The 18172-nt window shown below is 39.7% G+C and overlaps 1 protein-coding gene across 6 annotated transcripts in view; it reads left to right on the top strand.

Annotated features, from left to right (window-relative positions):
* si:ch1073-82l19.1 (protein zyg-11 homolog) overlaps positions 1–14890 on the top strand; it is a 30393-nt gene extending 15503 nt beyond the window's left edge. Inside the window, exons 8-19 of one of the 6 annotated variants that reach the window (XR_005129282.1) lie at positions 739–803; positions 4265–4364; positions 4502–4552; positions 6964–7125; positions 8208–8255; positions 10770–10973; positions 11461–11513; positions 12112–12209; positions 12590–12658; positions 12770–12777; positions 12949–12956; positions 14020–14890. Coding sequence is in view for 5 of the 6 variants with exons in the window: in XM_037532197.1 (XP_037388094.1) it covers positions 739–803; positions 4265–4364; positions 4502–4552; positions 6964–7125; positions 8208–8255; positions 10770–10973; positions 11461–11513; positions 12112–12209; positions 12517–12658; positions 12770–12777; positions 14020–14105 (1017 nt within the window). In the remaining variant the exon portion in view is untranslated. Of the gene's footprint in view, positions 1–738; positions 804–4264; positions 4365–4501; positions 4553–6963; positions 7126–8207; positions 8256–10769; positions 10974–11460; positions 11514–12111; positions 12210–12516; positions 12659–12769; positions 12778–12948; positions 12957–14019 lie in introns of all 6 variants that reach the window. The other 5 variants (XM_037532201.1, XM_037532197.1, XM_037532213.1 and 2 more) reach the window with 5 other exon arrangements.
* The last annotated feature ends 3282 nt before the right edge of the window (positions 14891–18172 follow it).

Genomic DNA, 18172 nt, shown 5'->3' on the forward strand with positions numbered 1-18172 from the left:
GTCTATATTACAGTAGTAACTAAGATAACAGATATTTTAACAATAGCTAAGATGAAACTGAGAGATTCCAGTTTTTCAATAGTAATTAAGATTAAAACTGAGGTTTTTCTGTATTTTAATAATAAGTAAAATAATAACTATGATAATTCAGTATTTTAATAGTAACGGAAAGAACAACTGAGTAATGTCAGTATTTCAATAGTAACTAAAATAATAACTGAGATATTTAAGTATTTCAGTCATAATAAGGACAATAACTAGCAGCAGATAATAACAAACTTTTCAGTATTTTAGTAGTAACTAGTAACAGATAATAAGTAAAATATTTATAATAATAACATTTACACCTTTCAATAATAGCTAGTTACAGAATAATAACAGCAGATATTATTTACTATGACTCAACATTGAAATAAGACATTTCAATAATAAGAAATAAAATACTATTTTAATATCTTAATAATAAATACTAGCAGTTTAGTGTACTAGTGTTTAGATCCAGATAATGATAACTAAATTAAAACCTCTATGTGTTTAGATCCAGAAGATAATAACTAAAAACCTGAATGTGTTTAGATCCTGAAGATAATAACTAAAAATCTGAATATGTGTTTAGATCCAGAAGATAATAACTAAAAACCTGAATATGTGTTTAGATCCAGAAGATAATAACTAAAAACCTGAATATGTGTTTAGATCTTGAAGATAATCACTAAATTAAAACCTGAATGTGTTTAGATCCAGAAGAATTGCCTGCTGGCCTTGTGTAGTGACCACATTCTTCAGACTGTTCCCTTCAACAGGTCAGTAGTGTTTGGCTCAAGATTCTAACTTCATATTTAATAACTGAATAAAAGAACTGTAGAATTTATTTACAGTGCCCTCCATAATTATTGGCACCCCTGGTTAAGATGTGTCAAAAGCCTTAAAATAAATTCAGTTTTTATTGTGGAAACATACTGTCACACTGAAAATTGTAGAAAAATGTAACCTTTAACTCAAGTAGAGTTTTAGGGGGAAAATAAAATACCTGACTAAGAAATAATTTTTCTTCATAAAATCACCTGTTCCACAATTATTGGCACCCCTAACAATTCTTAGGAAATAAATGTAATTAAAGAATTTCTGTCACTTCTACAGTAGTTTACGAAGTTAATCAAAGTATGTAGGAACATTTAATTAGCAATTCACAACTTCCTGTTTCCCTGGGGTATAATTATGACGTGACACAGAGGCCATTTCTCTTCAACATGGGAAAGACAAAGGAACATAGCATTCAAGTAAGGCAGATGTGTGTTGACCTTCACAGGTCAGGCAATGGCTACAAGAAAATAGCCACTCACCTACACCTGTCCGTATCTACTGTCAGAGGAATTATTAAGAAGTTTAAAACAACTGGAACAGTGGTAAACAAGTCTGGACGAGGACGCAAGTTTATTTTGCCACCACGCACAGTGAGGAGGATGATAAGAGAAATAAAAAGTTCTCCAAAGCTCACTGTTACGGAACTGCAACAAATGGTAGCATCTTGGGGTCACGAAGTCTCCAAAACAACCATCAGACGCTATCTACACGCCAACAAGCTGTTTGGGAGGCATGCACGGAAAAAACCTTTTCTCACTCACAATCATAAACGTAAACGTTTGGAGTTTGCTAAGCAGTACTGGGACTTCAACTGGGACCGTGTGCTTTGGTCAGATGAAACAAAGATAGAGCTTTTTGGCAACAAATGCTGTAAGTGGGTCTGGCGTAACACAAGAGCTGAGTATGCAGAAAAGCACCTCATGCCCACTGTGAAATACGGGGGAGGATCAGTGATGCTGTGGGCCTGCTTTTCTTCCAAAGGCCCAGGGAACCTTGTTAGGGTGCATGGCATCATGAATGCTTTGAAATACCAGGACATTTTAAAACAAAATCTGGTGGCTTCTGCCCGAAAGCTGAAGATGGGTCGTCACTGGGTCTTTCAGCAAGATAATGACCCTAAACATATGGCAAGATCTACACAGAAATGGTTGACCACACACAGAATCAAGCTCCTCCCATGGCCATCTCAGTCCCCAGACCTTAACCCCATTGAAAACCTGTGGGGTGAGCTGAAGAGGAGAGTGCAGAGGAGAGGACCCAGGTCGCTGGATGATTTAGAGAGATTGTGCAAAGAGGAATGGTCGAAGATTCCTCTTTCTGTGTTCTCCCATCTTGTGAAACATTATAGGAGAAGATTAGGTGCTGTTTTGTTGGCAAAGGGGGGTTGTACAAAGTATTAACATCAGGGGTGCTAATAATTGTGGCACACATTATTTGATGTTAAACAATTATTTCTTAATGTGGGATTTTTTTCCTACTGAATAAATGCACTTGAGATAAAGGTTGGATTTTGCTCTTTTTTCCATCGTGGTCCTATATTATTTAAAAAAACCCTCAATTTATTAGAAGCTAAAGAACACATCTTAACCAGGGGTGCCAATAATTATGGAGGGCACTGTACAGTACACTTCATAAGAAGACCAGATATGTTGTAATGCATCCTGTGATATGGGGAATAAATACCTGTAACTGAAATATGTGATGTTTTTCAGTGTGGAGATAGTTGAAGGCCCAAGTTGCTCCAGTGCATGAAGTAAATGTTCATCGTAGTTTGGCTTCATTTGTTAGTTAAACACGTACTAAACCACAATATAATCCATAATGACATATTCAAGCTTTTATCATCAACAGTGAAAAAGTGTGTAACTTTTCTTATGAATCCTGAATTCATTATGCTTTATAAATGCATTTATAATGTGCTGCATGGCAAACACTATACCTTATGATGCCTAGCATAAGCTTACATGATTGCTTATACGTCGTTACAGGTACGTGTGTAACACCTTATTATAAAACCATATGTCAGGTTTCACAACACACAATATGAGCTTGTAAGAACCATTTAAACATGGATGCTTGTTGTATAACAGGATATATTCTGCCTCACAGCAGATTGAGGTACATCCTGGTAAACATTTGTTGGGTTATAATCACTTTCGCCTCCAACAGCTATGAACCTGACTTTATGACTTTAAAATGTTATGTAGACAACAGTTAGTTCCAGTCACACAAGCTGATTGGTTGAGAGGCGTTCTAACCCAGCTGCTGTTTCACCATAACATCACCGATTTTTCACAAACACCATCACTCAGCTGAGACTTTAACGGCTGTAGGAGGCGCTCAAGCCATTTAAACATTTTTACTTCTTACTTTGCCACAAACAGAAAACGGACCCTGTTAAGACCACATCTGACCGACAGCCGATTTGGTCCGACTCTGAAGACGAGACGACAATAAATTCCTAAACTGTCGTCACCACTGAGCAGCTTTTCAGTCGGCAGCTGTGACAGAAGAACAGCTGAACAACCTGGAATCAGCCAGAAATGAACCCAACACCATTCGCCAAACTAAACGGGCTGTAAGAAGCTTTACAGACCGGCTGGAACAAAACAACATTAATACTGATCTGGAGAAACTGACCAAACTGAGCTGAACCTGATATTGGGTCAGTTTTACGGCTCAGTCTGATTTGGTCCGACTCTGAAGATCAGACACGTCTGGCGAATGGTGTTGGGTTCATTTCTGGCTGATTCCAGGTTGTTCAGCTGTTCTTCTGTCACAGCTGCCGACTGAAAAGCTGCTCAGTGGAGACGACAGTTTGGGAATTTAGTGTAAGGAGCTGGAGAACGAACTGCCGGCTGAGCGGCGAGTGGGCGGAGCTCGTTACTCTGACGTAGTAACGAGCTGCTCGTTAAGGAGCTGTAATTAGGAGGAAGGAGCTGAACATTAAAACATATTAAAGCCGCGTTCACGGCCAGTTTATTCATTTCTTACTGTATTTATTTAACTGCTGTATTAAAGCAGTAGAGCACTCGAGGAGGGAGTTACCACCAATAACATCACGGCTGGGATGATCTACGGACACCAGATCACAGTATGTAATTATGTATGTATGTAACTACTTAAGGGTAATTATTAACAGCCTCATGATAAATGCTATTTAATGCTCTATAAATGCATTTATTTGCATTATGAATACATAATTCATAGTGTTACTGAAGTTTTTCATTATATGGCTAAAATGAAAGCCATGCCTAATTTTTTTAGACATATCTCAGAAAATAATAAAGATAGAAGCTTAAAGTTTTGCGCGCACTATAGTGGGCACATGGACATCATTCTCTGGTCAGTCAGGGGTTTGATGATTCCGCCCAGACTGACCTGCATGTGTTTTTGTCAGGTATGAGGCCGCTAAGCAGGTGATGACGTGTCTGAGCCTGTATGAAGATCAGACTCTACAGAGGATGTCCGTGGCTGTCGTCTCCTTACTGGTGTCCAAGGTAAGGGGCATGTTAAGGGCTGGAGAGATGCATATGACTCAAAAGCTCTTATTTTGTCGCTCCGATTTAAGAGTAAACTATAAATACAGAAAGGAGGCTGAAAAGATTGTTGTGAACCTCCCTCTGACTCTCTGCAGCTGAGCGTGGAGGAGATCGGCCACCTGGGGGCAGAAGAGTTCATCATAAAGGTCAGAGCTCAACATCCTCACCATCACGTTTAACCTCTGATTGTAGGGAGACTCTTTCACCCTCAGACACATAAGGAGTGACAAATTAATGTTTTTATTTCATTTAATTTAATGATTACAATAAAGTAAACAAAACAAATAAAGAAAGTAAATGCAGTGTGCAGTGTTGGGAACCGTGGGAACCCTCAGGGTGTTCTAGGTCATTTCAGGAGCTAAAGCAATAGGTACCTGTCGTTTGTAATTCATTTTCATTTAATAGATTATCCTGCTTGTTATTTTTAAGCTCTAAGTATTGTGTAACAATACTTTTGTGTGGTTGGTTAGTGTAGTGGGTAACATCTCTGCCTTCTACACTGTAGACTGGGGTTCAATCCCCGCCTGGGTAAACACCCTACACTATACCAATAAGAGTCCTTGGGCAAGACTCCTAACACCACCTTGGCCTACCTGTGTAAAGCAATTACAAATTGTAAGTCGCTCTGGATAAGTCAGCCAAATGCCATAAATGTAAATGTAAATGTAACAGCTTGAACTGATGACAACACTCACTACCAGTTCAGACACTATACGTTGATGCAGTTGAATTGATCAGGAATGAAAAATGACAGACAGACAGACACTTTATTGATCCCGAAGGAGATGTAGCAGCCAGTAGCAGACACACAACACAGGACAGTCATAGTAGTAAGGGTGAAAACATATGACAGGAAGAATAGATATAAAACTCCTCTCTACAGGCAGATATACAACTAGAAAAATACAACAATCTGTAATAAGATCTATAACCTGAGTTGGAAGACGCAGTGATGACTTTAGCAGGAGGTACTACTGCCTACAGTACTGCCTAAACACATGCAGATGTCTACAGGTAGCAGTGTGGAACGTCCAGATGGGCAAGGTACGCGATAGGGGCTGCAGAACGTGCAGTATGTACAGGAAGGTGTTCAGATGGATAGAGAAACACAAGATTAAGCCTGAGATGTAAACCTATGGTGATTCATGATTTAACATGATCCAGATTCAGTCCTCATCCATCCTGTTTCCTCTTCTCCGCTGGTCCCCCTGGGAAGAGTTGAAGAGCCTGATGGCTCTGGGGACAAAGGATCTCCTGAATCTGTGGGTTGAGCAGCTCTGTGACAGCAACCTGCCACTAAACCTGCTCCTCCTGTCCATGATGATGGTGTGCAGTGGGTGGCCATCATCCTCCATAATGGAGAGCAGTTTGTGTAATGTCCTCCTCTCAGCCACCTTGACCACAGTGTCCAGTTACACACTGACCACTGACCCCGCTCACCTGACCAGCTTGACCAGCCGCAACTCGTCTCTCCTTTTTATGCTTCCTCCCCAGCACACCACAGCATAGAAAAGACAGCTGGCAACCATGGTCTGATAGAACATCTGCAGGAGCTTCCTGTAGAAGTTAAATGACCGCAGCTTCCTCGGGAAGTAGAGCCGGTTTCACCCTTTCCTGTACAGGATGTCTGTGTTGTTTCTACGCTCACTGTCCACTTTATCAGCTCCACTTACTGTATAGTTCCACTCTGTAGTTCTACAGTTACAGACTGTAGTCCATCTGTTTCTCTGATACTCTGTTACCCTGTTCTTCAGTGGTCAGGACCCCCATGGACCCTCACAGAGCAGGTACTATTTGGGTGGTGGATCATTCTCAGCACTGGAGTAACACTGATGTGGTTCTGGTGTGTTGTGCTGGTATGAGTGGATCAGACACAGCAGTGCTACCAAGTCCCTGTAGCTCGTAACTTTAGTACTGCAGCTCAGTTAGTAAACAACCAAAAATACAGATATTTTCTACTAAGGCAGATGTTATTATAGCTAACATTTGTTGTTCAGGTTGCAGGTAAAAATGCTGTATAGAGTAAGTTTTGTTCTTTACAGACTTGAGAATAACACAGAAAAGTCAGTAGGAAACAATAAAAAATAACTGATATAACAGTATAAATCAACAAAGCAACTTAAACAAGACTTAATAAAACAAAAATAACACAAACACAACCATAACAATAACAAAACAATCAAAAACAAACAACTAGAAACAATAAATAAAAATAATTAGAAACAGAGCAAGAATAAGAGCACCGAGTCTCATTGATGACATCATGTGTCCTTGTTAGAAGTGGAATGACCAATCAGATTAATGTGGCGTAATTTTCTGACCCTAATCTGGCTTTTAAGTTTGTACCGAGGTGCAGGTTTGGGAGATTGTTACATTAATGTGAAAGTGTTATATTAGTTTTAGATTGTCTGTCTGATCTTTGGCCGAGGACTGATGAACCACTGTCCACTGAGCACTGCGGCAGATGAAGGAGTTGGAGAACAAACTGACAGACGGAGAAATTAACAGTCAAATGAACAAACCCGGCTAAAGTGGAGCTGTTATTTCTGACCTACAGCAGTTGCTGAGTATTGTCCAGCAGAGGGCGTCAGTGGGAGCGGTGGACTCCACGCTAAAGTTCGCTCTGAGCGCTCTGTGGAACCTCACTGACGAAACTCCAAAGGCCTGCAGAATATTCCTGCAGAACCAGGGACTGGAGCTCTATACAGAACTACTGGAGGTACACACACACACACACACACACATATACACCCACACACACATATATATATACACACACACACACCTATACATACATACATACATACATACATACATACAAACACACACACGCAAACACCTACACACACACACACACACACACACACAAACACCTATACATACACACAAACACCTATACATACACACACAGCTAGCTACAAATTTTGGAAAAGTAGCTACAAAGTAATACTAGTTACAAAGCTAACTACTAATTTAGTAGCTCTCCCATCCCTGCCAGTGTACAGTTTAAGAGCAAGTGGCGACACTAGAACATTCCTGATCAATGAAGTTGTCCACAGCAGCTGCAAATGGCAGAGTATGAGGCAACATGCTATTTTTGATGCTCACAGGGACTTTTTGACTTTGTTTCTGAGCTACTGAACTGTTGTAGAGTTGCGTTCGTCAGTATCTTACATGGTAGCTGGGAAATAGTTGATGCTTTGAGCGAATGGCGAACTATTTACCAGCTACCATGTAAGGACAGAAGTTGAGCTTTACTCAAGATTATGTTGACCAAATAAGCACTTATGAAGTAAACATGACGACACAATGTCATCGAAACAGCACAACTCAGTTTCACTGACCTGCATGCATTAATGAATAAAACTGATTAAATCCGACACCAGAGCGACTTCATTGTCCTGCGTTTTAACTGATCCCAAAGTGTTCTGTGAACACAGCCTGACAGAAGCCCATTTTCACACATTTCTTTGCTCTGCAATGTGTGAGAGGAACCTCATTCATGATGTGGAGAGAAGGAGGATCTTTATGACTCTTTCAGTAAATCGTATTACGATGTCAACAGAAAGGAAACCATTTGGAGAGTCTGGGAGTTTATGTGACTGATCTGGTTGATAAGGATACCTAGTGAGTTCGCTAAGTAGATTTAGCTCATAAGTTTTCCTATTAGTATAGTTTTTCAAACATTTTGGTTTCTGCTCTTGACTGCATTTGGTCACACTCATAAGACACATTGTGTGGACATTTGAATTGGATATTTGCACTGAAATCGACTGTCTGTGTGTCTTTTGTGCTCTGCAGACATATTTCTTTGATTCCAGTGTCCAGCAGAAAGTTTTGGGTCTGTTGGTGAGTTTCACTCTCACAAAGTGCATCACTCCTCCCTTACACCTGCAGTACACCTGCTACTTACCTCCCTTAGACCTGCCACACATCTGCAGTACACCTGCTACTTACCTCCCTTAGACCTGCCACACATCTGCAGTACACCTGCTACTTACCTCCCTTAGACGTGCCACACATCTGCAGTACACCTGCTACTTACCTCCCTTAGACCTGCTGCACACCTGCAGTACACCTGCTACTTACCTCCCTTAGACCTGCTGCACACCTGCAGCACACCTGCTACTTACCTCCCTTAGACCTGCCACACATCTGCAGTACACCTGCTACTTACCTCCCTTAGACCTGCCACACATCTGCAGTACACCTGCTACTTACCTCCCTTAGACCTGCCACACATCTGCAGTACACCTGCTACTTACCTCCCTTAGACCTGCCACACATCTGCAGTACACCTGCTACTTACCTCCCTTAGACCTGCAGCTTGTCTGCAGCACACCTGCTACTTACCTCCCTTAGATCTGCCACACTTCTGCAGTACACCTGCTACTTACCTCCCTTAGACCTGCCACACATCTGCAGTACACCTGCTACTTACCTCCCTTAGACCTGCCACACATCTGCAGTACACCTGCTACTTACCTCCCTTAGACCTGCCACACATCTGCAGTACACCTGCTACTTACCTCCCTTAGACCTGCCACACATCTGCAGTACACCTGCTACTTACCTCCCTTAGACCTGCAGCTTGTCTGCAGCACACCTGCTACTTACCTCCCTTAGATCTGCCACACTTCTGCAGTACACCTGCTACTTACCTCCCTTAGACCTGCCACACATCTGCAGTACACCTACTACTTACCACCCTTAGACCTGCCACACATCTGCAGTACACCTACTACATACCTCCCTTAGACCTGCCACACATCTGCAGTACACCTACTACTTACCACCCTTAGACGTGCCACACTTCTGCAGTACACCTGCTACTTGCCTCCCTTAGACGTGCCACACATCTGCAGTACACCTGCTACTTGCCTCCCTTAGACCTGCCACACATCTGCAGTACACCTGCTACTTACCTCCCTTAGACCTGCCACACATCTGCAGTACACCTACTACATACCTCCCTTAGACCTGCCACACATCTGCAGTACACCTGCTACGTACCTCCCTTAGACCTGCCACACATCTGCAGTACACCTGCTACGTACCTCCCTTAGACCTGCCACACATCTGCAGTACACCTGCTACGTACCTCCCTTAGACCTGCCACACATCTGCAGTACACCTGCTACGTACCTCCCTTAGACCTGCCACACATCTGCAGTACACCTGCTACGTACCTCCCTTAGACCTGCCACACATCTGCAGTACACCTGCTACGTACCTCCCTTAGACCTGCCACACATCTGCAGTACACCTGCTACGTACCTCCCTTAGACCTGCCACACATCTGCAGTACACCTGCTACGTACCTCCCTTAGACCTGCCACACATCTGCAGTACACCTGCTACGTACCTCCCTTAGACCTGCCACACATCTGCAGTACACCTGCTACGTACCTCCCTTAGACCTGCCACACATCTGCAGTACACCTGCTACGTACCTCCCTTAGACCTGCCACACATCTGCAGTACACCTGCTACTTACCTCCCTTAGACCTGCCACACATCTGCAGTACACCTACTACTTACCTCCCTTAGACCTGCCACACATCTGCAGTACACCTGCTACTTACCTCCCTTAGACCTGCCACACATCTGCAGTACACCTGCTACTTACCTCCCTTAGACCTGCAGCTTGTCTGCAGCACACCTGCTACTTACCTCCCTTAGATCTGCCACACTTCTGCAGTACACCTGCTACTTACCTCCCTTAGACCTGCCACACATCTGCAGTACACCTGCTACTTACCTCCCTTAGACCTGCCACACATCTGCAGTACACCTGCTACTTACCACCCTTAGACCTGCCACACATCTGCAGTACACCTACTACATACCTCCCTTAGACCTGCCACACATCTGCAGTACACCTGCTACTTACCTCCCTTAGACCTGCCACACATCTGCAGTACACCTACTACTTACCTCCCTTAGACCTGCCACACATCTGCAGTACACCTGCTACGTACCTCCCTTAGACCTGCCACACATCTGCAGTACACCTGCTATTTACCTCCCTTAGACCTGCAGCTTGTCTGCAGCACACCTGCAGTACATCTATAATGCTTGTGCTATTTATCTCCCTTATATCTGCAGCACACCTGAAGTATTAGTGGGTAACACCTCTACCTTCTACACTGTAGACAGGGGTTAAATCCCCCACTTGAGCAAGCACCCTACACTATACCAATAAGAGTCCTTGGGCAAGACTCCTAACACGGCCTTCATTTACCTGTGTACAAATCATCAAGTTGTGTGTTACTCTGGATTGTGATGAATATAGCGGCAATCTTCGGGGTCCAAGCATTTTTCACTATTAGGGCTTACTGGAATTACTGTGTGTTTGTGTAGAATAACATGGCAGAGGTGGAGGATCTGCGTGAGTGGCTGATGGAGGAGGATCTACTGAAATATATTCTGGCTCTGCTGCACAGTCCAGTTGTAGAAGTGGGGGTCAGCTACTTCGCTGGGGGAGTTCTGGCCAATCTGACATCCAGCAGACGGCCTGAGTGGAGACTAGATGCCGAGCTCCGCAACACCATCCTCAACAAACTGGTATTGGGGAATTATACTTATAAATAAAAAAATCTCCACAAAGATCAGGAAACCTCCACTGGTCACATTGTGTTGTAAGAAACTACATAAAGTCTTACAGCTTGGCTGTATTGACTTGGGATTAGCCTGTCTTGACTCTGATTGCCTGTCTTAACTTTAGACTAGCATATCTCGGTTTGGCCATAAACTAGACTCATCCGTGTTGATTTGGGACTAGCCTGTCTCGATTTAGACCCACCTGTCTTGACTCGGGATTAGTCTTGTAGCTAAAGTGGTTAACTAAGGCAAGTAAAGCATATTTTAGTCATCAAGCATGTCTTGCCTTACTACGTTTGGGTTAAGGGTGGTGAATTGTGTACATTTTATTTGTTATATGATCTATTAGGTTTATATCTGTGAGTTGTAGCCACAGGGAAATGTTTAAAACCATGCCTTAAGAATGAAGTCTCATCACTTTTTATTTATTAATATTTTTGTTTATGTACAGCATTCCTCAGTGATATCATGGACTCCTCCGGATCATGAAATGGTTTCCTACCGGTAAGTGTGTGCATTTGTTCAAGGGATTGTGCGTTTGGTACAAACTTTACTTTTTATTCTGGTCTCTCTATCTAGCAATTAAGAGTAGCAGAGAACTACAAATCTGACCTAATGAATTACTTGTCATGTATCAGTAGCTATAACTCAACCTTATGTTTCCTGGTTAAGTCATTTTAATTAAAAGTTACTTTTACCACAGTAGTATGAATAATGTATCAATATTAGTGGACTGGGCACTGAACTTTTGTTGTTTTTCCCAGTTTTTCTTACTATTCTTCTCTCAAATACTTTAAGTCATGGAGGCATAAAACATGGTACATAAGTCGTAGACCTACTACCTCCTACTATTCAGGGGAGCAAGGTGAGCCCAATTGGCCTGAAAAGCGTACTACAGCGCAGCATATTATGTTCTGTCCCATAAATCCTACACCATGAGGCATAAAGACAAAATTATTGTATATAATATACTTTACCACTGCTTTACGTCGAAGCAGTCATCAAAGATCAAGAGTGCTGTAAACTAATTTCTACAGTCACCTAAAGTGCTTGGATCCCTATGATTGCTGCTGGTGGCTAGGTTTCTCTCTTTCTTTATCAGGTCGTTCCAGCCCTTCTACCCTCTCCTTGATTGTTCTCAGCCATCTGGAGTGCAGCTCTGGGCTCTGTGGGGCATCCAGCTTGTTGTTCGGCAAAGCGGTGAGAGAGAAGAAGAGAAAAGGTTGAGAGAGAAAGACTGAAAACATGCTGTTACGTGTGTGTGTGTGTGTGTGTGTGTGTGTGTGTGTGTGTGTGTGTGTGTGTGTATATATATATATAAGACGAACTCTGAACATCTCAGCATAACTAGAAACAAACCTTGTGCATTAATACAGTCAACCAGGTGAGACCATATGGACTAATCACAGTCAGGGGAGGTCTCAGAACAAACAAGGCAGTGATGAGAACCACAGTGTATATATGTATATATATGTGTGTGTGTGTGTGTGTGTGTGCGCGCTTGCAGTGTCTGATTACAGCACTTTGCTGGAAAATGAAGGAGGTTTACATAAACTGAGAGATTTGATCTCTGACCCCAGCATCCACACAGACGTTCACTCACTCGCCTTGAACATACTCTGCCTGGTGGAGACTCAACAGAACTGCAGGTAATATAACACAATTTATTAATTCATAATAAACTCAAAAATTACATCTTTCATTCATTCATTCATAACATACTCTTTTTGTACATACTCCACCTGATGGAAACACAACAGAACTGCAGGTAACATTACATCAGTCATTCATTCATTTTCTTATTAAGTAACTCCCTCATTTATTTATTTGTTTATGCATGTATTATGTGTTCATTTATGCACGCACTCATAAATCTGTTCATTCTTTGATTCATTCAAAATGCACCCACCTTTACATATTCCTGGTGGACACACGACAGAACTGTAGGTAAGATTACATCTCTCAATCGATTAGTCACTTCTTTAATTCATGCACATTTATTCATTGATTCACTCACTCATTCATTCCTCCCTCTGTTCACTCGTTCAGTAAATACAATATTGTAGGTGTAATGTCCAGGCAGCCTGCTAGGCCACCTCTGGCCGCTTGGAGGGGCCGGAGAGCCACGAATGATTAAAAAGACCTGAGCGAAAGCAGCTGTGGGCACCTGATTTGAGGGGTACTTGCATGCTGCTCAGCGCTCAGTCTTGAGTTCATGTAGCTACAAGCACATTGCTCTCAGCCGGAACTCTCAGTATCTGTCTTAAATTTCAAGTATCTGATTTTCTTTAGTTGTTCACCAGTGTAAATATTTAAAAAAAAACCTGTGTCTCACTTACCAAGATTAGGGAGAGGTGAGGTTTCAGTTTTGGGGTTTCTAAGTTTGGGTCATCTTTTTAAGTCATTAGAGGCAGGTCTGAGTAAATGAGACAGTGATTAGGGCCAATCGCAGTCAGGGGGAGGTCTCAGAACAAACGAGGCAGTGATCTCAGGACCCATCACAGTCAGGAGGAGGTCTGAGAACAAACGAGGTGGCCTGTAGACAGGTCAGAAAATAAGCGAGGATGTGATTAGGAATGATCCCAATCAAACTACTGTGTTGTTTTGTCTAAAAAAGACATTTTAATTTTAATTACACTGTAAACTGAACTCCAGAATAACTAACACGGTGATTGAGGGTTCGACCCACAATCGACCCCCCTCACACTTGAGGCCATCTTATGAACTTAGTGTTGCATATGTATGACAGTTCATAAAGGTGTTCTATATTGATAATGTGTGTAAATGTATGCGGTCTGTATGAAGCATAGCGAGTTTGTTTTTATTGCACTCTGCAGTAATCAAAACAGTTCTAAAGCTAGTCCATTAGGTTCTGTGTACAGTTCTACCTGTTACCCCTGTCTCTCCTGTGTTGTCGCCTTGTGGATGCAGATTGTGTCTTTGGTTCTTCTTCTCTTTTTCTTCCCAACGCTCTAACTGACCTCCCTCCCTCTCTCTCTCATCTGTCCAGCTGAGGGACCCTGTGTCAGGTGGAGGTCCAGGTTTGCAGTGTCTGGAGCCGAATGGTTCTTTTGGTGCCGAGTTTACAGCACATGAAGGGATCGAGCATGAAGTTTAACCCATTAATGTCTGTGTGAGAAATGTTACATGTTTTTAGTCTGTATGTTTTATTACTTAATTTATTGTTATTTAAATTTAATTGTGAACCAAAGGACGACGATTACACAATCATGAAAAAGTCAAAAAGGTACAGTTATATAATCATCGGGGGTTTAACTGACCCCAACCCCTAGACCATTGAGAACATGATCTGTGGTGTTTTTCCTCATGGACATGAACAGATTTCAAACAGTAGATTTTAATGTAAAAAGATTTACAGAGCTTTAAGCTTTCGTTTTGTACTAGAATCTCATGTTTGTGTTTTAAATATGAAAATTTAGCCGTATCACACACATTCACTGTGTTACCTTTTAAAACAAGAATAAAAAATGCTGTTAGTGTGTTACACGAGCTATTATCACAGTCAGTGACGTCAACATGTTTCCCTGAAAGGGCAGAAAAAACTGGTCACTAAACTCAACAGAAGCGAATGGGCTTCATAAACTGCAGGACACAGATGAAGGAAGCTGAGACAGATTAGCCTAAAAACCACTGAAGTACTGCTTTAATTTCAGATGCGTTTCTGCTGAGTCAGCGCTGCTTTCGGCTGTGTGGTCTTATTTGTTGGAAGATGAATTCAATTCAGTTGAACTTCATTGTCATTATGGATATATGGGGGTACAGTATAATGAAACACATTCAGGCTATTTGTTCTGTACAAAGTTGAATGTGCTGACAACAAAATCACACAATCTGTAAATACTGTAAATAAAAAATCTGTAATAACGCGTGTGAGTGTGTATAGATATGTATATAAAGAGAAACAGCAGCTGTAATAACGCGTGTAAGTGTTTATAGAGATATATATATATATATATATATATAAAGAGAAACAGCAGCTGTAATAACGCGTGTGAGTGTGTATAGATATATATATATATATATATATATATATAAAGAGAAACAGCAGCTGTAATAACGCGTGTGAGTGTGTATAGATATGTATATAAAGAGAAACAGCAGCTGTAATAACGCGTGTGAGTGTGTATATATATATATATATATATATATATATATATATATATATATATATATATATATAAAAAGAGAAACAGCAGCTGTAATAACGTGTGTAAGTGTGTATAGATATATATATAAAGAGAAACAGCAGCTGTAATAATGCGTGTAAGTGTGTATAGATATATATATATATAAAGAGAAACAGCAGCTGTAATAACGCGTGTGAGTGTGTATAGATATATATATAAAGAGAAACAGCAGCTGTAATAACGCGTGTGAGTGTGTATAGATATATATATAAAGAGAAACAGCAGCTGTAATAACGCGTGTAAGTGTGTATAGATATATATATAAAGAGAAACAGCAGCTGTAATAACACGTGTAAGTGTGTATAGATATATATATATATATATATATATATATATAAATATATAAAGAGAAACAGCAGCTGTAATAACGCGTGTGAGTGTGTATAGATAAATATATAAAGAGAAACAGCAGCTGTAATAACGCGTGTAAGTGTGTATAGATATATATATATATAAAGAGAAACAGCAGCTGTAATAATGCGTGTAAGTGTGTATAGATATATATATATAAAGAGAAACAGCAGCTGTAATAACGCGTGTGAGTGTGTATAGATATATATATAAAGAGAAACAGCAGCTGTAATCACGCGTGTGAGTGTGTATATATATATATAAAGAGAAACAGCAGCTGTAATAACGCGTGTGAGTGTGTATAGATATGTATATAAAGAGAAACAGCAGCTGTAATAACGCGTGTGAGTGTGTATAGATATATATATAAAGAGAAACAGCAGCTGTAATAACGCGTGTAAGTGTGTATAGATATGTATATAAAGAGAAACAGCAGCTGTAATAACGCGTGTAAGTGTGTATATATATATATATATATATAAAGAGAAACAGCAGCTGTAATAATGCGTGTAAGTGTTTATAGATATATATATAAAGAGAAACAGCAGCTGTAATAACGCGTGTGAGTGTTTATAGATATATGTATATAAAGAGAAACAGCAGCTGTAATAATGCGTGTGAGTGTTTATAGATATATATATAAAGAGAAACAGCAGCTGTAATAACGTGTGTAAGTGTGTATAGATATATATATAAAGAGAAACAGCAGCTGTAATAACGCATGTAAGTGTGTATAGATAAATATATAAAGAGAAACAGCAGCTGTAATAACGCGTGTAAGTGTGTATATATATATATATATATATATATAAAAAGAGAAACAGCAGCTGTAATAACGTGTGTAAGTGTGTATAGATATATATATAAAGAGAAACAGCAGCTGTAATAATGCGTGTAAGTGTGTATAGATATATATATATATAAAGAGAAACAGCAGCTGTAATAACGCGTGTGAGTGTGTATAGATATATATATAAAGAGAAACAGCAGCTGTAATAACGCGTGTGAGTGTGTATAGATATATATATATAAAGAGAAACAGCAGCTGTAATAACGCGTGTAAGTGTGTATAGATATATATATAAAGAGAAACAGCAGCTGTAATAACACGTGTAAGTGTGTATAGATATATATATATATATATATAAATATATAAAGAGAAACAGCAGCTGTAATAACGCGTGTGAGTGTGTATAGATAAATATATAAAGAGAAACAGCAGCTGTAATAACGCGTGTAAGTGTGTATAGATATATATATATAAAGAGAAACAGCAGCTGTAATAATGCGTGTAAGTGTGTATAGATATATATATATAAAGAGAAACAGCAGCTGTAATAACGCGTGTGAGTGTGTATAGATATATATATAAAGAGAAACAGCAGCTGTAATAACGCGTGTAAGTGTGTATAGATATGTATATAAAGAGAAACAGCAGCTGTAATAACATGTGTAAGTGTGTATATATATATATATATAAATATATAAAGAGAAACAGCAGCTGTAATAACGCGTGTGAGTGTGTATAGATAAATATATAAAGAGAAACAGCAGCTGTAATAACGCGAGTAAGTGTGTATAGATATATATATAAAGAGAAACAGCAGCTGTAATAACGCGTGTGAGTGTGTATAGATATATATATAAAGAGAAACAGCAGCTGTAATAACGCGTGTGAGTGTGTATAGATATATATATATAAAGAGAAACAGCAGCTGTAATAACGCGTGTAAGTGTGTATAGATATATATATAAAGAGAAACAGCAGCTGTAATAACACGTGTAAGTGTGTATAGATATATATATATATATATATATATATAAATATATAAAGAGAAACAGCAGCTGTAATAACGCGTGTGAGTGTGTATAGATAAATATATAAAGAGAAACAGCAGCTGTAATAACGCGTGTAAGTGTGTATAGATATATATATATAAAGAGAAACAGCAGCTGTAATAATGCGTGTAAGTGTGTATAGATATATATATATAAAGAGAAACAGCAGCTGTAATAACGCGTGTGAGTGTGTATAGATATATATATAAAGAGAAACAGCAGCTGTAATAACGTGTGTAAGTGTGTATAGATATGTATATAAAGAGAAACAGCAGCTGTAATAACACAAGTAAGTGTGTATATATATATATATATAAATATATAAAGAGAAACAGCAGCTGTAATAACGCGTGTGAGTGTGTATAGATAAATATATAAAGAGAAACAGCAGCTGTAATAACGCGTGTAAGTGTGTATAGATATATATATATATATATATATATATATATATATATATATATATATATATATATATATAAAGAGAAACAGCAGCTGTAATAACGTGTGTAAGTGTGTATAGATATATATATAAAGAGAAACAGCAGCTGTAATAATGCGTGTAAGTGTGTATAGATATATATATATAAAGAGAAACAGCAGCTGTAATAACGCGTGTGAGTGTGTATAGATATATATATAAAGAGAAACAGCAGCTGTAATAACGCGTGTAAGTGTGTATAGATATATATATAAAGAGAAACAGCAGCTGTAATAACACGTGTAAGTGTGTATAGATATATATATATATAAAGAGAAACAGCAGCT

The sequence above is a fragment of the Pygocentrus nattereri genome, chromosome 2, assembly GCF_015220715.1.
Source record: "Pygocentrus nattereri isolate fPygNat1 chromosome 2, fPygNat1.pri, whole genome shotgun sequence".
NCBI classification, from domain to species: Eukaryota; Metazoa; Chordata; class Actinopteri; order Characiformes; family Serrasalmidae; genus Pygocentrus; species Pygocentrus nattereri.